The sequence below is a fragment of the Leopardus geoffroyi genome, chromosome C1 (assembly GCF_018350155.1).
Source record: "Leopardus geoffroyi isolate Oge1 chromosome C1, O.geoffroyi_Oge1_pat1.0, whole genome shotgun sequence".
In the NCBI taxonomy this organism is placed as follows: domain Eukaryota; kingdom Metazoa; phylum Chordata; class Mammalia; order Carnivora; family Felidae; genus Leopardus; species Leopardus geoffroyi.
The window spans coordinates 126195398-126216310 of NC_059328.1; the positions used below are offsets into that span (position 1 = coordinate 126195398).

Genomic DNA, 20913 nt, shown 5'->3' on the forward strand with positions numbered 1-20913 from the left:
TACAGAGTTGTGAGCTCAGCACACAGGGGCACCACACCCACTAGTCTGGCTGTGTCTGTGCTGCTGGAAGTCCTCTCTAGCCAAGAGTAAGTCACCTGCTGGTAAGTCACCTGGCGAGCTCTTGCGTCATGTCCCCTTATGCTGGAGGGGGAGGGAGGAATCACACCCATCCTCACGGCCAGTCCTGAACAACACAGAGAGTTTTTTGTTGAAGGGGAACAAGAAAGAGCAGGGAATAGTAGGGGAAAGCAGTCGTCCCATAGCTGTGAAGGGTTGGATATTCAGTTATGTGCCCAAGAGCTCCAAAGCCAGAAGAAAAATGTGTCTGTGAATGGGAGACTGTCAGTGGAAGGCCCCAACAGAAGATGAATGGTTGGGTGATTGTGAGAGAATCAGGACACTTGCCACACAGAATTCTGTGATCACAGCAGACACAGGAGACAACAGAATCACCAGTTTGATTTCATGGGGGTCAGAGCTGGGGTTTTAGGATGCAAAAAAAAAAAAAAAAAAATGAATTAAGGAGAGGCAGAGAACTAAAACATAAGGTTAGAGCTGTCTAAAGCTTAGAAGTTGCCACCTCTTACCCCAAAAGTCAAGGACAACAACAAAAAAGCGTTCTCCCTTTTGAGAGTTTGAAAGCTTTTCTCGGAATAAATTATAGTGACTCTTATTTAGGTGGAAAATTTATCCATTTATCATAGAAAAAAAAATTAAGTTTATTTGAAAGAGAGAGAGAGAGAGAGAGAGAGAGAAAGAAAGTAAGTGGGGGAGGGGCAGAGAGGGAGAGAGAGAATCCCAAGCAGGCTCCGTGCTGTCAGCACAGAGCCGGACGCGGGGCTCAGACCCACGAACCGTGAAATCATGACCTGAGCTGAAGTTGGATGCTTAATCAACTGAGCCCCCCAGTCGTCCCTATCATAGAAAACTTGTAATGAAAGTATAACATAATGAGCTCCCATGCACCCATCCAGCTTCACCAGTTATCAACTCCCAGCTCTTCCTGTCTCCTCTGTATCCCTCACCCTCAGATTATTTTAAAGCAAATCCAAGACATCATTTCACCCCCACGTATTTCAGCCTGTACCTCTAAAATACAAGGACTCTTAAAAAAAATTAACCACAATACCATTATCACACCTAAAAATAATTGATAGTTCTTTATGTTGAATACACAGCCCGTGTTCAGATTTCATAGATTGCCTCATAATTTCTGTTCATTTTCTTCAATCAGGTTGCCAACAGGAGCCACACACTGTGCTTGGGGGTGTTCCTGAACTCCCTTTTAATGGGAGTCTGTTAAAAGAACCAATTTATCCCATAGAGTTTCCCCCAGCCTGAATTTTACTCAATGCACACCCGTGGTGTGGTTTACTTTCCTCCTCTCCCCTCTTTCTTTGATGGGTAGATAAGATATTACAGCTTGATCAGATTAAGGTGTGATTATGCAAGGCCACTTCATAGGTGTGGCTGGGTAGTAACGTTGGGAGACACTGAAGTCTGTTTTTCTTCCTTCCCTTGATGTTCTCAGCCATTATGACTCATTGCCTACATCCATTAGTTCATTAGTGCTCGCAAATGGTGATAGTCTAATTAAGTGTCTTTATGAACTCACTTAATTTAAATATATTTGATGTTTCTCAGCCTGCTGAAGTTATTCTTACTGATGTTTTATTGACTTTTAAATTTAGCCCATTTAAATTTCATAAATGCTAAGTTTGGGAACGTCTGAAAAGCCATCTGAGGGGAAAAGACCTAGCTAACATCTGCACTGAGATAGCACCCCCTGCCTTTTCCAGAGTCCCTCCTTTTTTTAAAGGAAAGCTTTCTTACTGTGATTTTTTTTTTTTTCAAGTAGAGTAAAGCCTTGGCCTCTGCACTACCTCCATATGCTTTACCAGCTGAACTAGAAGACCTACCAGCTAGATGGGTTCCCCCATGATTAATTTTTTTTTTTTTTTTTCCTGGAGACCCTGAGGCCTGCAGTCATGCACATATGGTACCTAATGGCTTGGTGGGTAACTTAGTTAATGGTGTGTGAAGGTGACCTGAATAAATTTGAGATCAGAACTAATGTGGAATATGGCAAGCTGCTCTGATAATAAATGTGGAGTACTTGTGTTTCTGCCTAAGTGGGTGTTAGGTGACTGTGGGGGAGAAAGTACATAGCCCTGAGCTCAGAAATTCTGTCAAGGACACAGGAGACCAAATGCCTCCTCTTCTGAACCTTTTTAATGAGGATGTTCACTGTCCCTTTACCACATTCTACTGGAATTTTAAAGCTAATTGTCACTCCCCTTTTATAATTACTCTTTCTCATTGGGAACTGCAGGTGACCAAGACAGGGGCATTGGTGTGGTTTCATCAGGTTTTTCCCAGCCTTCCTTCTAGGAAAAATAGATGAAGACAGAATTTTACTTGTTCACTCCATTTTGTTGACAAGTGGTTATTTGCAAGCTTCTCTTCAGGATGAGACTGCCATTTGGTCTTCAGTTTGTTTTTGATTGTGGCAACCACGTCAGTGCAAAAAAAAAAGCTGGGGGGGTCAGGACCTCCCAATCCATGGGTATTAATTTATTAAAAAATGTATAGTGCTGTAATAATACTATGTACATTATAATAACGTTGAAAACCGTAAGCACAGATTTCCATATTTTTTTCTGCCATCCCGGTGAATCTTCCAGTGCATGTTACTTTGTGCAGTCCACTTGATTAGTTAGATCAGGGAGAGTGTGAGGTTCCAGCAAACACTTGGTACCCTCCAAAGAAACCAGACCCCAAAAGCAAAATTCAGCTTCAGCTAATTTTTATAGTCAGAAAAGGTGGAAAGAAGTTAATTATCTTCAACATAAAAGTTTCTATTGTTTGCAGAAGTGGAATTTTATTTTGAATCGCATGGCAGGGCCCCATAACCATTTCAGAGGGAGGACTTCTCCAAAGACTGTACTCTGTTTCCACTAGTATCTGTCTGGAGTTGCCTGTGCCGTCACAGAGGACACATTTAAGTCACATGATGTCTATTCTAGTCTATGAGAATTAAACCCCTCAACCCCGGAATCTGGGACCATGGTCACTGAATTTTGCTAAACAGTCACTGCAGAGTTCCTTTCAAACATGAAATGATTTGGGCCCAGATCTTCCCCAGGAGTGGACCCCTTCTTACCCACTGCATGGTTTGTCTTACTGAACAAATGTCACATCTTCAGTATCAGGCCAACTCTCAGACTTCTGTGCTCTTTGCCTTGTTTCAGACCTTAGAGGTCTCTGTTCTTGGACTCCTGTTTCATTTAGTTTCTAGACTAATGATCAGAGGTGTATGGACTAGGTCCTTGCCCCTCCCCCCCCCCCCACACACACATACACCCCAGGAGCTTGGAAATGAAGGACAGTAAGGACACACACCCAGCTCAGTCCGTGTTGAGCAAGGTAGGAGACAGTACAGAGGGGGGAATTAGGGGTCTTTTGGCAGACAGGGCAGGGGGAGGGTACAGGTCATGCTATTCGTGATTTGCTTGAGGAAAATGTCAAGAAGAAGTGTCACTCTGAGTACTTCAAAAGGAGGACTGCCTGGGATGGTCAATGGCAGGCAGCATTTAAGCAGGAAGGAGTCTCTAAAACAAAGACTGGAAGCAACAGTTAGCCATGAACATGGCATAGAGAAGAAAGGCTTGACTAGTATAGAACACAAAGTTTAGAAAGTGAAGTCCTGAGAAGATCCAAACCATGGCACAGCCTTTTGTAGTTCCAGAACCACTTATGCACATCATCTCCTATGATCTTTGGGGCCTCTCTGGAAGGGAGAGTGGTTATTACCTGAAGAATCTGGGTGCAGGTGGGTGAAACCACTCACCCAAGGGCACAGAGGGAGAGCTCAAGCTGAAATCCAGATCTGACTTTGGTCCTTTTCCCTGTACCTACCTCCCTAGGACAAGTTATGGTGGGCATTTGAGTTGGGGAAAGACCTTCAGAGCTCGGTGCCTGAGAAATGTGAGGAGATGGAGGAAAGGTACTGATTGTGTGGGAGAGAAGAGTATGGAAAGTACAAAAGAGATTTTCCAAAATGATAGTTGATTATGAGACCTCAGCTTTGCTTCCGCGTGTATCATAGTTGTGTCTGTTTTCAAGCTCCTGCTTCTAAATTAGATACTGTAGCTGCTCTTCCTTCTAAAAACACTTATTTGCAGCATTTTAGATTCAAATGTGTATGAATTAAGCTGATCACTTTTACTTTGCTCTCTTTATGTTTTCAAAAAGTCAGGAATGAAGGGAAGAAATTTCAAGAGATGTGATTTATTTCAAGGAGGTATTTTTCACTTCCTTCTTAAAAAACAATCTTTCATGTAAAGGCCAGTGGTTAGCTGTCCTTTGAAGGGAACCTTCACTGCTGTGCCAAAATCAGAATTTCAGTCTGGACACTGTGGCTTCCTCAAAAAATGCAGAGAGATTATGCCTGGAATTTAGAACATTGCTCTCCATTTGATTGGAGCAGGGGAAGGAAGGGGCCCAAGAGAGACTTGTGTTTTAAATGGCCTGGTTTATCACATGTCAGGTCCTAGCCTTTACAACAAAGATGTGTTGACACTTACTATTCTGAGGAGAGAGATTATGCACATTATTACAAAGTGACACATCCATCATGATGAAGTCGTGGGTATTAATGGGTATGGCACTGGGCTGAATGCCTTGGAGAGGAAATTTACCAAGCACAGCCCTTATGCACTCTAGCTTGACAGAGATGAGGAGCACCAGAAGCGAGCTTGTGCTGTCCCACTCACAGGTGGAGCTCCCCTTGGTCAGAGGCCCAGTGTCGAGGTCAGAAGACCCCTTGGGGAGTGAAGGGTCTGCCCTACAGCACATGGAGACATTGCACGCTCTGAGATCTGTGCCTTGTCTCTGACATAACAGAGTGCTGGGTGGAGCTTGGAGAGGCACAGTGGAGAGTGGGGTGTGTGATTGTGTGTGTGTGTGTGTGTGTGTGTGTGTGTGTGTGTGTGTCTCAGACAATGTAGTGGGAATTGTGACCCCTTCACATAACAATAAAAAAAATCTCATTTGTTTTTGTGGATGCTCCAATGAGATAATAGGGCAGGTAAAAGAATAAAACCCTACATCTCTTTTCATTCTTGACCCATACTGCCTACTGAAATTTACACAGATGTGAATGGATGCCCAGAAACAGCCAAATTACTTCAGATTAATGCAGGGATAGGGGGTGAGGGGTGGAGGCCTGGCCTGCCGGTGGAAAGGCAGCCACAGGCAGAGACCAGTTCTCTCCTCTCTGACTCTGAATAATGAAGCAGGATTGGTGACAGGTGACCCACCCTGCCATCCATTGTCGAAGACCGTTTTTACCCTGAATGCCTGCTGCTGGTAAGAGCCACCAAGCAAAAGGATCTCCAAAAAGTCCTGTGTCTTTTTGAAGCAGTGCTGTTCACCCTGGCTATATCCAGGGAGAACTTCCTGGCACACTAAATTATGTCTTCCTCGGAGATGTCACCCTCCCGTGCGGACTTTGCACTCATGATCTGGGATGGCATCAGAGGGCACGTTTGTGATCTGTATGAATCTGTTTATTTGTCCTGATTACCCCCAAAGAGGTGCTTTTTATACTCATTAGGGCTCCGAAGAGAAGAACTAATACTACCATAGCATCAAATCATTGTATTCTCTTAGAGGAAATTAAGTAGAAAATGAAACGTTTTTCAGTCCCTGACTATGTGTTGCTGTGTTTCTCTACAACATGGTATCCTAGTTTTGTATTTTTTTTTTTTTAATTTAGAATCACATTAATAGAACTGGTCACAGTCACCCACCCCCTCCCCCCCGATGCTTTTGCACAGTCCACGGAGAAACACTTCACTGGAGTATAAACCCCTGTCCTTTGTGTGGGGTTCAGCAGACTGTAGCTTTCCTTCTCATTCTGGGGTGGGAGAGCCTCGCAGGAGGGTGAGGCCTGTCGGGGGCCCTCTCTCTAGAACGCACGCAGTATGCACTTCCCCAGGGAGGTGGGTTCTGGCTCATAATGACTTTTCTCTTCCTAGTTGCCCCCTCACTTCCCAGATTTCTACCTTAGTCACTACATGTGAAATGTGTCCCTTCAGGACTGCCAACTGTGATTTTGGACATAAGTGTTATTTTTTTTTTCCTGTTTGTAAGGTAATTACTTGTGGAAAAGCTAGAAATTGCAGGAAAGCAATTACTTTTCATCCCAGCATGCAGTGATAACCAGGTTAGATATGTGTCCTGCCTGTCACTTTGTGGGTTGTATATGTATCTTGCATCATATGAAAGAAATTGTTTGAAATTGGTAAAAGTGTTCTGCGGTGAACTATAAGGTAGATGGACAAGTACAGCTGTACTGTCCATTAGCATGAATATATGAAGAATGGATTCTGACAGAGTCAGTGACAGATGTACAGAATTTATTAACACATGAATGAAAATAGAAAACGTGATGGAAGAGATGAAAATAGAGATAGGTTTTTCCCCTTTTATAAGAGTATATTGAAGTTACTAAAAAGTTTTATAATCTATTACTTTTTTGTTTTCACATGGTAATCCTTTTTAATTCTTTATTGACATATCCAAAGTTCAGAAAATAAGGTGTCCACTTTTCCGGTCGTTATTCACTTTATTCTATGGTTACTACTGAAAATAATCTTTGACCTAAAGGTGGAGTGTTAACAAATGATCCCCTTTGGGCGGCAAAGGCTCCAGGTGCAAGTACTTCACGCATTTTCACTTGGAGACCAGCCTGGGTCTGATTCTGAGGGAAGTGGAGGTGGAAGGTGGATGGTTCCAGAGTTGGAACCGCCCCCCCCCCCCCCCCACCAGGTCATTGGCTGTCTTCAGTGGAGGGCAGTTTTCTATTCACCTTAACAATAAGCACTAAACAATCAGGAACAGGTTTGCTGGTAGGAGAGGGAACCTGGGTGGCCATCAGCAGTCTCTGCGCCTCATTTCCTTTGCAGACTATTAGCTGTGTAGCCTCTGGGAAGGCATGGAGGAAGGTGCTTTAAGTCACAATTTAAAAATCATGGACAGGGTGCCTGGTTGGCTCAGTTGGTCAGTTGGTTATGCCTCCGACTTCAGCTCAGGTCAGGATGTGTGCTGATAGCTTGGAGCCTAGAGCCTGCTTCAGACTCTCTGTCTTCCTCTCTCTCTCTCTCTCTCTCTCTCTGTCTCTCTCTCTCTCCCCCCTCCCTCCTTGACTTCCTATCTCTCCCTCCTTCCCTCCCTCCCTCAAAAATAAATAAATATCTTTTAAAAATCGTGGACTTTAGGGCTCAAAGGACCTTCAAATCAACAAGCCCCTCATTTTACAGCTGAGGAACTTGAACTTGCAAAAGATAAAGCAGGTTGTCCAGGCTTATCTAAGCAGTACTGGGTAACCTGCAGGTTGTAGCCCGGTCTGCTGTCTCCTACACACTTCACCCTGAATAGCCTTGCACACATTTACCCAAGAAAAAGACTTTCTTCAAATAGTGTGAGAAGTTCACCAGGGAAAAGGTCGTTCCAGGTCAGACCCGGGGAGTGAACTTCAGGCACGGTGTTTGCCGAGGAGTATGCAGTTGGCAGCTCCCACGGGGCAAAAGTGTGGTTTATGAGGAAGCTTTCCATCCCTGGATTTTTTTGCAAAGTGAGATGACATTAAGGGAGGGGAGTTTACCACCTTTTCCTTTAGACTCTCTGACCCATCCAACCACCCACCTCTTCTCTCTCTCTGCACCCTTATTGCTTAGATTTTGCCTGGTGCCTCTTGCCCTTCTCTGTCCTGCTGTCTGATAAAGGGAGTGACCTGAGTCCCCTGCCATGATCTTGCCACCAGTGTGGTTGGAAGGATGGCAGAATGTGGCCTTTCCACACCTCTTAGTGAAGTGAGGCTCTCTATCACACACTTCTTTTAAGCATTAGGTTCCAAACTAAAGTCATCCACACCAAATCCAGATTTGTTACATGCATACCCCACCTGGACTATTAATTACTTAGTATTTTTAATGGACTCATTTTGAAAATAGTTATTTTAGCTTTTTCCTGAAGAGTTAATAAACATGAAACGCCATGGGTGTGTTTTTCTAAGCCATATTTAATAGGCTTACAACTATTAAAATTAAGAATTTTTATCTGTGCTCTACCTAAGATCATCTCGTATATGTAAACATTAAGTTGAAAGAGTGGGATTCTGTTGAATTCAAACATGAAACAACTTTTTTTCTCTCTTGAATTGTACAAGTCTTTTTTGCCCCTTGGATGCAGTTTTGGGCAAGTCCTATAAAACTCGCAATTAATAATTAAAAAAAAAAAAAAACAACTCTGTTACTTTTAGTTCTAAGAACCGTCCAAGTGCAGTAATTAAAATACCTACTCTGATTTAGTAGTGGAAACTTTGAACATCATCTCAAGTTAAGCTCCTTTCCTTCTGCTTCTAAGTGCTGCTTTGCCTGAGAAGCCTGAGATGGACTTATGGCACCCTCCCAAGGCTGTTTCCAGCAGCCCATCCTCCCAGTGTCTCCTCCTCGAACAGAGCCCTTCCCCGTAGGATCCAGCTGGGCACCACTCTGTGTGGTCCACACCTGCACCAAAGGAAACCATTATCCATTCCTTGGAGAAACCCTGGGAGCTCTGGACATTGCTGACTCCTCCTGGAGGGCATCCTCCCAGCTCCAGGCCCCAACCATGAGGCGTTTCAAAGCTTGGGTCTGGCACTAATCTGTGTACCCCAGAAGTGCCCAGGGATTCATGTGAGGCTCTCTGAGTGGTCCTCTAGAACCTTGCTCACCTGCTTAGGTAGAGAAGGGAAACCAGCCAACAGCTTCCCAGGGATGACCTCCCTCCTCCCCTTCAGGGTGGTGGTACTTTGAGTACTTGGTACCTGTTGTTTGGTTGCTGGCCTTTGGGACCTCAACTTAATTGGCAGGAGAAGGCCCAGGTTCACACCTGTTACACCGCCTACCGGTGTGAACATGATTCTTTGAATCCTTCCCTGAAGACACACAGGACAGTCCCGCCAAGTGGCCACTTGTCCTCTGCTTTTAGACCACATCTGGTTGTTGGGCTCTGGTCTAAACCCACCAGGACCACATCTCCTCCACTCTGTCAGCAGTGGATGAGACTCCTGGGTCACCTCCATTCAGTCTACAATTCACTGACCCCATGCATGCTCTATTAAAAAAAAAAAAAAAAAAAAAAAAAAAAAATGCAAGTTCAGTTTTGCCAAGGCCACCTCTTGGTTTTCTTTTCCCTCCATTTTGACACCTGGAGGGGTGGCAGGGTCTGTTTTCAACCCATCAGCCTGTTTTCTGAGCACAGTAGCATAGCTGGTGGGCTTTGTTGCTCTTGGCCTTAGCAATCAGAGCAGAGTAAGGGGCATCATTATCCCTTAGTGACTGCATTTGCATGGGAGGGAGGGGATGTGAGGGAAGCCAGCTTTACAATTTGAAGACCTCCTGCCCTTCCCATAGTAGAAAGGAGAGTTGATTGTTTTCACAAACTGGCTGGCAGGTCCCCAGAGCCCTTTAAGAGGCATTTGTTAAATTGCAGAAAGCTCTCGTGCTGAGGCAGAGATCCCTGAAACCTGAAAGTGCTGGGAAAATGGGGAAGTGTGCCAGCAAATCATTGGGTTCAGACAGAAAGGTCTGGGGGTGGGGCGGGCTTGGGTTCCAGTTGGGCTGGGAGGCGAAGGCTTTAGCCATCTTGGGACTCATTTCTAGCTTGTCCCTTTTTATGGTGTGGGGGTAGTGTGAGCACTATATATTTTTAAATAAAGGTGTATATTTAAACAGCTTTCATGTACATTGTATTCCCAATTCTAGCTCAGCACATATAAAAGGTGTCTAATATAATTGGGAAATGATATTATCCCATATTCCTCATTCTATCAGCAAAAACAGGGCTGATGGCTCTTTGCACATTACCCATTCAGCCACAGAAGTCTAAATTTCTTCTGAGAAATCTCCGAAATTTCAGCACCTCTTTAGGCCAAACACCAAAATGTTCACCTAACCAGACAGTAGAGAGTAAGTCAAGGACTGGTGAATATAGTCTTCCCTTTCCCTCATTCCACATCCATTCTTTATCCTCCACCCAAAACTCTGAGGTAGGTAGGTTCTAGAGCCACTGGTATCATACTTACAGAGTGCAGCTTACATGCAACTACTCGCCCATTGCCCTGGATGAGTTGTAATTTATGCCACATGAGGTCCAGTCAAGAATAAGTGTGGAGCCTGGCACAGTGAAAGGAAAAAAATTCCCTTCTTTTTGTTTTGCCCATGGGCTCGTAGGTGAGCCACAGTCCAGGCTGGAGACAAGAGTGCAAGTTTCCCCTTATTATTCCCACTATAATTATTAAACATCATCCTTTCTCCTGGAAAGGTAAGGATTTAGAGAGAAGGGGTCAAGGGTGGTAGGTTTGTAGAATCTTAGCTTCCCAGAGACTTCCAGATTTCTAGGAGGCCTGACTGAGACTTAGCAAGGACCACCCCTCCCCAACACACGCACCCAATACACACCTTAACCTTGGGTGGTTACTTGCAATAAATGAGCCAAGGACTGTAACATCTAATTATTCTATAATGCAAATTGTTTCTACTTCACTGCTGAAATTCACAGATTTGCATTTTAGAACTTCTAATCTTGCAATAAAAGAATTGTTCATCCTTGTTGAATTTTAGACTTCAGAACAGGCTGATGAGGTAGGGTTCTGTATTTTATTTTATTTTATTTTATTTTATTTTATTTTATTTTATTTAATGTCTCTGTCCCTTCCTCCCTCCTGTCTTTCTACCTCAAAACTCCTGAGAGAGCTAGGTTATAAGGAAGACAGCTCGTCTCTGAAATACAGCTTGTGTGGTTTGTACCTCTCATTTTATTTTCATTAAAATACACCCTTAGGTAAAGTCATGGACCTTAAGCTCATTTGCTGGGAGAAGGTTTTGTTGCAGAAAGAAGAATCTGGCTTCTGAGGCAGGGTGGGAAGGTGGGCAGGACTGAGTGGCAGAGTTAAGTCTGAGATCCATTAATAATATTGTGCTCGGTGTGTCCTCTCTGTGTTCTCATACAGCCAGTACTTGCTTCCTGAGCTCCTGCTCTGTGCCAGGCCCCTGCACACTGAGTCTTCAGTGTCTGCCCTTGAGAAGTTCACAGTCCTGTTGGGTGGGAAGACAATGATAAAGCAGCCCAAAGAGGCCAAGCAGGAAGTGACTGTTAAAAAGATAAACTGAGGCACATTAAAAAGGTTAAGAGTTTATTGGAAGAAAAATCAAAGTCAGGCAGCTCCAAACCTGATGCAGTTAGGAGCACTTCCCTGACAGTAGCTGGGGAAAGACTTACGTAGAGGAGGTGCGAAGCAGAGAAAGGAAATTATCTCATTGGCTATGGCTTACAGCCTTGTTGGCTGTTTGTGATTGGTTGTCTCCGGTGTTTTTATTTCATAACCTTGAGGCATTTGCCAGCTCAGCTTATGTAGGCCACCGTGGCATTCGAGCCACCTCAGTCTAATGGCCTCCTTGTTTCATTAATTTAACAGTACTAAAGACACAGAGGAGGCGGCAGCTAACTTCACCTGGGTGAGCCCAGGGATTGCCATCTTGCAGAGGATGAATGGGGAGGAGTCCAGGAGAGAAAAGGAGGCCAGAAGAAAGGGGGTTTCAGGCCAAGGCAGTGGCAGGTGATATGTATGCAGGAGAGCAGAAGAGGTTTGGGAGCAAAGACTGAGCCAAATGTAGGTAGACCTGACACAAAGGAAAAGAAATAACAGGAGATGAAGCTAGAAAGCTTGGAGAAGCCCACATTGTGAAGGGCCTGTGTGCATAGCTGAGAAGCTGATCTTTCACTGCCATGAAGAGCCTTTGAAAACTTCATATAGGGGAACCAAATCTTCATTTTTGGAAACTAGCCCTGAGGACAGTAAATTGAAGGGTTGGGGGCTTAAGGTCTTAGCCCAGGGCCTCTAGAAAAAAAGGCCTGAGGCAGATGCAAGTATTATTCCTTACTGGGGAAGGAGGTGCAAGGCCAGAGGCTGTAGGAGTGGAGGAGGAGGGAAGCGAGGCCAGGAGAAGCTCATGGTGACAAGATGGAGCGGACAGCCATGTCGGCTCCTGCTGAACAGACATTGCAGCGTGGTCCCTGGGCGCTCCGCGCTCCTGGAAGGTTTGCAGGGAAGAACTCTACTTTGGTATAGTCTGCAGAAGAGAGAAAGAGGGGAGTTTTATTTGCCCTGCCCCCTTCTGTATTCTCATTGTCCCTGGCTCACCTCCCCGGAAACTAGTGGCCCTGTCCTTCTGGGATGCTCTTCAGCATAGCAGGCCCCACGATCCCCCACCGCATCTCACAGTGTAGCTTCTGTCCTGTCTGAATGCACAGGGCAGCGTCGGTAGCATGAGCACCGACTGAGTGAGAAAATAGAGTAGGCAGTGAGTGGTGTGTGTGAGCGGCTCCCCTGCACCTTTACCTGGAGCCCATGGCGTGATTCACCCTCAGCACATTTCTGCGCAACTCTTGACAGGCGGCAACAAGAGGCCTGAGGTGAATCACCTAGCTGTCAGGTCAGCTTCAAAGCTTAGGGTTCTGTTGGAAACATTTGTTTTCCTCTGATAACCTGTTTGATTTTGTTCTCATTCCTGAAATTACCTCTCTGAAGGTAATTTCTCCTTTATGATTTGACCCGGCCTTAATGTTAATAAATTCACAGACTTTATTATTAGCCCCTGCACATGCTTCCTTCTGAGCTTGCCCCCTTGTTGTGTTTCAAGGAGGCCCAACCTCTTCTGGGATTGATGGTGATACATGTGTTGTATCCTATATATCGTTCACTCCCCAGGCATTCGGTCCAGGAATCCCAGTCTTGCGAGTGTCTGTCTGCAGTGAGGATGCTCCAGGACAGGAACCAAGTGGGCCATTCACTCTTCTTTGTCACCCGCTGGCCAGACCTAGTTCATGGGCCTTTGGTCTATCTTCACTAGTTAGCAGCTGGCTTTTCACAAGGAAATGTCTCTTTTTACTTAAAGGAGAGAGGCCTGGCCTGCCCAATCCCTGAACAAAAGCCCAGCAAGATGTCCTGACCGGCCTCCTTTTGGATGATAAGAATCCACCCAGAGTAGCTCAAGCAAACTGTGGGGTGGGGAAACGTTTGGGCAGCTGCTGTTGTTATTACTGGAAGAATCCAGAAAGATCTGGGAAATTTAGGATAGGGAACAGCTGTGGATGGAGTGGGACCGGGTTTTCTCTCTTCTGGGTCTCTCTGTTTTCTTTTCTCACTCTATCTTATCATCTCCTTTCCTCCTCCTATCCCTTTCTTGCTCTCTCTCTGTGTCATGCTTAGAGGGGTGATGTCTAGGTCCCTATTATTACCAACTGTCTGGCTCAGTCTTTCCCTTTCCTCCTTTCAGCTCTCATCTGGTTCTCTTTCTACTTCCACCCCCCAAAACTGGCAGCTGGCTTCCTCAGAACTTGTATCTGGATCATAATTACCCAGACTCCAGCACTGAGTGACCTTTTGGCTCTATAGCCCACAGCCATCTGGCAGTGATCTCTCTGTGTACAAGACTCTGAGCTCCTGAGAGAGGCTCCTATTGGCTCAGCTTCTCCTCCCGAGCCTGGCCACACTGCCCCAGGCTCCTGCCTAGCCTAGAGATGGGTCCCCCTTGGGTCAAGCACACCCCACCCTGGGCTGGTCAGCAGTGTCAGGGGGCAGGGTCACCAGATTTCGTCCCCACCTACCAGGGGCTGTGGATGAGGTTGGGATCCCTGAGAAGGGGTTTTGTGGGGACAGGAGTTACCGGGTACATGTGGCACAAGAACTGTATGATAGAACCCCTCAAAGTAATTTATATCAGCGAGGTGATCTTAAGTTTGTTTCAGCCTACAAATAGGAAGCCATAGTTTATAAAACTGTTTCTAGTCACCTCTGCATTATTTCAAGGGTGTACATCTCTGAAGTGATAAATTTAGTATCTTCCAGCCATACTAAACATGGCATGAAAATTAAACTTTCAGTCCACGTGTTCATTTTCTTTGTACAGTAGGGGGCAGGCATGGACTTGGTTGATTCTGAACAAAATCATCTTGGTGCATAAAATGGGGAATGGGAACTAGACTTGTTTTTCCAGCCATGAAGACTTTTGATAATGGGGTTTGAGATATGCGTCTCACAAAATTGAGCATCCTTTGTGATCTTCTCTACCAGGGCAGTGCCTGGCAGAGGGCAGACCCTGAATCCAGCTCAGAACTTTGTGGGGAGGCAGAAAAGTGCTGCTGCCCTCCCCCCATGAGAGCCCCTTGCCTGTCTCCAAGCTCTGTGGCTGCTGATGCCACATGCCTACATCCCTTGCAGTCTTTACTCATAAAACTGGCTATTAATACATTTTCCTGGAGTGTGTGAAAACGGGCTTAGAATGGGGGAAAAAAAACTTGTCCCACTTTTATACAACTGGAAAACATTACAGAACTTGAATTTTTCAAATTGAAAAAAAAAAAAAAAAAAAAAGCAACCTACCAAACCCAGCCTGTGCTTCTTAGTCACACGGAAATGTGAAGAGGAAAGGAAAGTCACTTCTGCCTCACAGGTGGTTTTGATTTAGAAAATGTGCCTCGAAATTCAGTACAGAAAAGAGGTTTTGTTTTGCTTCTAATAAAAATAAAACTACTTTTGAATGTTTCAGGGTTCATCAAAGTTTACATTTAGTCTTTTTTACATTTTTGTCTACCTGGCTATTCTCATGATCTCTCCAGCTACCGAGCCAATCAGTGTATATTGTGGGAAACTCTCATCTTCCCCCCGATCCGAAGTAGGTGGGATCCAGTTCTGACAACATGCGTTAATCATAACTAGAAATGCTGGCAAGAGCTGGGGATGTTTGCATTCCTCGGGGACAGCTTAGCATCTCCAGCTAAATATTTCAGCCCAACTGACTGCCTTCTCTGGGCTTTCCTTCCCCAAACATCCTCCTCCGTAAGGCAGAGGAGCCAAATGCAAAGTGTTGGGTCCCTAATAATTTACAAAGTGAGGATAATACTTTAAAATTCTTGGCCTTGAGAGGCACCTGGGTGGCTCAGTTGGCTAAGCCGCCAATTCTTGGTTTCAGCTCAGGTCATGATCTCATAGTTTGCAGGTTCGAATCCTGCATCAGGCACTGACAGCATGGAGCCTGCAAAGATTCTTTCTCCCTCTCTCTGCGTGTCCCCACTCGTGCTCCCTCCCTCCCTCCCTCTCTCTTTCTCTCTCTCTCTCTCTTTCTCCCTCTCAAAATAAATAAACTTTAAAAAGATAAAAAAAAAAAAAGTTGGCCTTGAGCTATCATTGGTATTCAGTAATATACTGCTATATTTTCTGTTCTTCCTTACAGAATTGTACAGCAGCAATATGACTATGTTTGCCCTCAAAATCCAGGCATATCACTTTTAAAAGAAATATTGGGGGTCAGATTGCCAAATTCCTACAATTTCCATATTAAGAACTCCATCTCTGTGGCCTCCAGCTATGAGACAGGTTGTTAAAAGGATGAAAGAAAAAAAACGCCTTCCCCTTGTGTCCCCTCTTTAGAATAAGAAAATCTACTTGGACATTATTCACACGTACATGGAAGTGCATGCGACCGTTTATGGCTCCAGCACGAAGAATATTCCCAGTTATGTGAAAAACCATGGCATCCTAAGTGGGCGGGACCTACAGTTTCTTCTCCGAGAAACCAAGGTAGGTTTATAGGAATTTTTAAAACATCCATCAGTGATGTCTACTGGTTGTTTCTGTTGGTGTTGAAAACGGGATCAGAATCTCTCGTGCTGTCTTTTCAATGCTGTAGTAACTTACGAAGTCATTTCTGGGCAGTGGTTTTCTAGATCAGCTATAGCTTAAAAGTTCGTGAATTGTGGAAAGAGGTTGCTACAGTTGAAAGCCTGCTTACCCAGGACCTACTCCGTGCCAGGCATCAAGCGAGGGGCTGGGGATACAGTGGCAAACAGAAAAGGTAAGGTCCTGTCTTGAGGGTCAGACCTTGCGATAAAGAAGCAGCTTTCCCAGCAAGCCTGGGGTGCTCAGCTCCCCTACCTGTTTAATCAACATCGCTCAAGGAATCGGGCCACCAAGTGGCTTTTCTTGCACCTCTTCATTCACAGATTTGTACTGGACCCTGAAGAAGTTCAGATGGGGGAAGAGTCCCTTCAGGCTCTGGGAGCAGGGAAGACACTGTGAAAGATGTGGGAGATGAACAATTGGCGGGTGGGGGGCAGGTGATACCCAGGACACACAAGAAGGAGAGTCAAGTGGTGGAGACAGAGATGACACATTCAGGAGAGAGCCACAAAGCAACCCAGCTGCTGTATTGCTGGGAAATAGTGGAAGGTAACTTTTGGTAAGGAGCTGAGGGGCTGGTTGTCCCAAGCATAGACCCCAGGGTGTAGGCAGCTTCAGACCCCATGATGCAGGCAGCCGGGGGAGCCACTGAGCGAGGTCTATTTTAGTGACATGCTGAATGCGTCGTTTTGAACCGGTGCCTGTAATTCGGCCATGAAAGTACCAAATGATGTTAGGGACTTGCAAATAAACCAGAGTTTGGCCTTAAAGGGCCAGACCTAGTGCAAGGGATGTAAGAGTAAGAAAGCCAGTGTGAGCCCTGCCTTGAAGCATAGGACAGCTTATTACCAACAGTGATTTTCTCAGTTCTGGGCCCTGACTGGCTGTGTTTTCATTTTTAAGGTAGCAGGGAGGCTGAGTGGGTGAGAGGCTCTGTGGCTTAATAGTGACTTTTTATCATTTTATGATACTTGGATTTGGGAGAGCATATTCACATATGCTGCCTTGTTTGATTCTCACAAACAAGGGAAGGTACTGTTAACTTCATTTTAAACAGCAGAAAGTAGGCTAGAGCATTTGGCTTGCTCACAGTCACTGACTTTGCCTGGGCGGGGTGACCCTTACGCATGATTTTTTTTTTTTATTGCAAATTAAAGGTCTGTTAGGCCCTCAAGGCACCATCCTCCTGAATAAACACCCAAACTGAAGAACATTTATTGGACACTCCCTTCCCAACAGAATAAGCATATCCCTCCTGCCTCAGTTTCTCCATATGTAACTGCATTTGATTCTTTCTATCTCTAAGTCGTTCGTGTGGTGCCATGAATAAAATAGATGGATGAATTATTTATCTCCTTGGCCAAAGATCTGGTTTGTATTTATTAAGATTTCATTTCCTTACAAGGTCATCTGTAGTCTCATGCCCGTGTGTGGCAACCCCGGAGTGAAGTGTGTTCCCCACTTTGTACTCTTGGCTTTCTGTTCTTTTTCTGTCTCAGGATGACATTTTAGAATCGTGAGGATGTCCGGGCCCTTTAGTGGCAATGCTATTTTTGCCATTTCCCTCATTTTACTTCTCCCCACATCAGCTGGTGGAAAAAGCTCGAGCCTCTTTAAAATTACATTTGGCAACGCTGGCTCTCAACAGCGTGTCATTACTGTCTCGCGCACTCCTATTAACCCAGCCTCGTGAATGTCTTACTCAGCCTTGGAAGTTTTAAAAGAACCCTGACTTACCTCCCATCCATTTACCCTGTCAGAGAATGGGGAATAGGCCGAAGCAGAGGCCGCTGATATCCCAGGGAGGAAAAGAGAAGAGGCTTGGAATATCCGGGCCGTGATGTCAGAGACTGCCTAACAGCCAAGGACTGCAGACCGAATTTTGAGTGTGAGGGGCATATATTTATCCTTGAAAAACGGGTGCCTTCACAGGATGTCACTGATCCCATTTTGTATTGCCTATTCATCTGACTAGAATATATTAAAGCCCTCCGAGTGGAATTATGGCTAAAACAGTTGGCAAATATGATGGAAATGAGGCGCTGTGTCGCCGAGACTCCCCTTATACCCAGAACACAGCAGCAGGCACTAAAATGAATGGATCTTGGGCTTTGAAATAATGACACTAAAGACCAGTCAGGCTTTGCATTTATAACCCTTTCTGCCTCTAACTCCTTCCTCTGTGTCTCTGAGCAATTTAAAAGCGATTTATTCCAATCCACGTTGAAAGTGGAGAACTGGAGACACAGAGAAGTAAATGTCGGTAGAACGAATGGGATTCACACGCTCCTCGGGCTCACTGGAGAGGAAAGCGAGTCTGGTGCTGCTTCAGGTTTGGAGGCGGGCTGAACTGACTGATGTTTAATCAGCTCCTCTCTTATTATTTTTCTTTATGAGACGTCTTTGAAGCCCTGCACCCAGGCCCAGGAAACCCTTTGCTCAGCAGTATTTCGCCCTGGCATGCCACAGGGGCCCATGTGTCATCAGCGGAGTCCGGCTGCCGGGAGCCTATGAAGATTGAGGAATTTGGTGTGACACTAAAAAGGGGCTAAAAGAGCCAGGGAGTTGTTGAATCTAAAAGACTCTTCTAACAGGCATATAAATTTGGATGCATTAATTATTTATCGGCAGACTATAGACAAGGCTTTCAGTCCAGCAGACTCCGGGAGTGCAGTTGAAGCCAGCACAGGGTGGCATGTTTTTATTTTGGGGTTAAGTCCTCATCGCTTTTGATGTGATTTCTTTCTTCTTCCTAATTTTAGCCTCTTCATGTCCACCTCCTCCCCAGTCTTAGCATGGGAAGCTCCTGATAGTATGGAGCATTCCTATCCTGTATTAGATTGGAGGCACGTTTGGAGTGAGCCACAAGAGAACGTATTTTTCTACAGTAAAAGCCGAGAGCAAATTCTGGCTGTGGCAAACAAGCAGGGAAAGCCACTGCTGTCTGTGGTGTTACCCTTGGTACCCAGACCTCTGGCCATTCACCCTCCAGCACTTGGGTGGGTCATGACCTGTTTCCCTAATCTATCAGCTCATCAGCTTAGCTGTGGAACTCACTTAGAAGCCTGGGCAGGATTGGAGGATATGCAGTATATGCTGTCCCTTTTCCATCCCATCCCCAGCTCTGGCACCCACCTCCCCCGCCCCCATCAACCATGACTCTTCCCATGAGCTTGGATATAGTTGCCCAGTCTCTCAAGAATCCAGGGCTACCACCCCTGGAACCAGACTCTCATGCAGTTCCATGATGGCAGAGGGGCTTTGCTTGTTCTGTTTACAAGTACATCTTCAATGTCTAGAACAGTGCCTAGCTTGTAGAAGGCTTTCAGAGAATTATATAAAGAATGAAGGAAAGAGTCAAGATGAAATCCATTAGCCATCTGGGATCTTGGGACCATGCCCGAAAAACTGAGTTCTTGCTTTGCTCATGAATCACGCACCTAAATCTCCAAGACTTCCACAGCAAGCGACACTGTCCTTCTGACACTGCACGCCTGCCTCTCCGTGGTATTGCCTACACATCACACAGGTGTCGCCTGTGAGGGAGAGCCCAAGGGCTTACTTACCGACAGAGCAGTCCACGTTCTGTCTCAGATGCTGAAATATTCACCCTCAGACAGTCAAGGAGGCTTCATCTTATGGCCAGTATCTAAGGTTATTCCTATTCCAGCCAGATGGGGAAAACATTTTGTATACACATGTAATCCTCTCTCCCTCTTTCCCTCCCACGTATGTATGTACAATTGCACAGTTGTAGCGAGATGATTCAGTACTTGCTCTGACTTCAAGGACAAAAGTGCATCCACACACTCAAATACACACAAAAACATTCAACATCTCTTCATCCTCATGAAGACACATGACTGCTGGAAAGATCTCATCTATTAGTATTTATTCTTTTGCTCATTTTACCTACTGAATACATTCCAGGCCTCATTCCAGGCATTCTTGCTGCAGGGATGACTAAGGAGTTTTGCCCAAGACGAGCATACAGGCATGGTAGAGGAGACCAGCACGGAAACTGGGGACTATAGCAATGCAAAAAGTGCACAGGTAGAGGTAGTAATAATAAAAAATAGTAATACCGATGTAGAACTTCTGGGATATTATAAGCAGGCTCAACCATTTAGTTGTGTAAAATGTTGCACCGTGACTTGTGAAGCCACTCATATAAGAGGATGAGCCTGCTCCTGGAGGACAGGAACTGATTATCAGCCACATTTTAACACAGCGCATCTGTGTCATCATGGTGCACATGACTGTGGGGATTTATTATGGCAGTGACAGCCATTTTCTCTCACCCTCACCTGTGCCTTCTCCATGAATTATCTCTTATCGTGAAAGTCCTCTGTGCTCAGTACTATGAGAGCCCATCCTTAATGTGACGTGAATAGGCCTGTTGTGCTGCCTCGCACCTTCTAATGGTAAACATTTCATGCTGTCATGGCGGAAGATGGACAACATCCACAGTTATCAATTTACCCAAATATTTGCTTACCCCCCCCCCCCCACCATCTCCATCTCCAAGTCAGTGCATGTATAGTGAATTGTAGCACATTGGATTATGAACTGGGGTTTCCAAATGACTGAAGTGTATGAACTTTTGGTTTTGATATTGTGGTTTGTGTTTGGTTGTGTTCTGTTTCATTTCTGAAAGTCTACTTAGAAAACAAGGATAATCTGGGTGTCTACCCAGTGAGCTGGTCTCCAGGAAATAGCCTCTGACATAGCAGCTGACTCTGACAAACTTTGGGCACTTAAACATACTTGACACGTATCATTGTCTTGTCTCCTTTGCCTTTCTACCTCTTCACAAGAGAATCTTTTTGTAGTTTAGGTTAGGGGCTTGGGCAGCCCATGAGAAAGTGTAATAACCAAACCTGTATGGAAGAGATTTTGGCCACTGTTCTGTTTCTTCATCATCAAGTACAAAAGGGAAGACACATGTCCAGAAAAGGACCCTTCAGGCCACTTGAAGGCATAACCTCTCAGGAGAATACATTTCCTCCACAATCAGCCATTGTATGGATTCTTTTTAAAGATATAAAATGTATACCTATTACCAAAAATCCGGGGATTTCCAATCATTATATGAAGAATAAACAAGTAAGGCTTAGCAGTCATAC

The 20913-nt window shown here is 45.1% G+C and overlaps 1 protein-coding gene across 6 annotated transcripts in view; it reads left to right on the forward strand.

Moving 5' to 3' along the window:
• The window catches only part of MGAT5 (alpha-1,6-mannosylglycoprotein 6-beta-N-acetylglucosaminyltransferase), a 339575-nt gene that overhangs the window by 274335 nt on the left and 44327 nt on the right, over window positions 1-20913 (forward strand). For all 6 annotated transcript variants that reach the window (XM_045479607.1, XM_045479603.1, XM_045479604.1 and 3 more), the window contains one exon: window positions 15539-15688. In XM_045479607.1, coding sequence (XP_045335563.1) covers window positions 15539-15688 — 150 coding nt within the window. The remainder of the gene's footprint in view (window positions 1-15538; window positions 15689-20913) is intronic.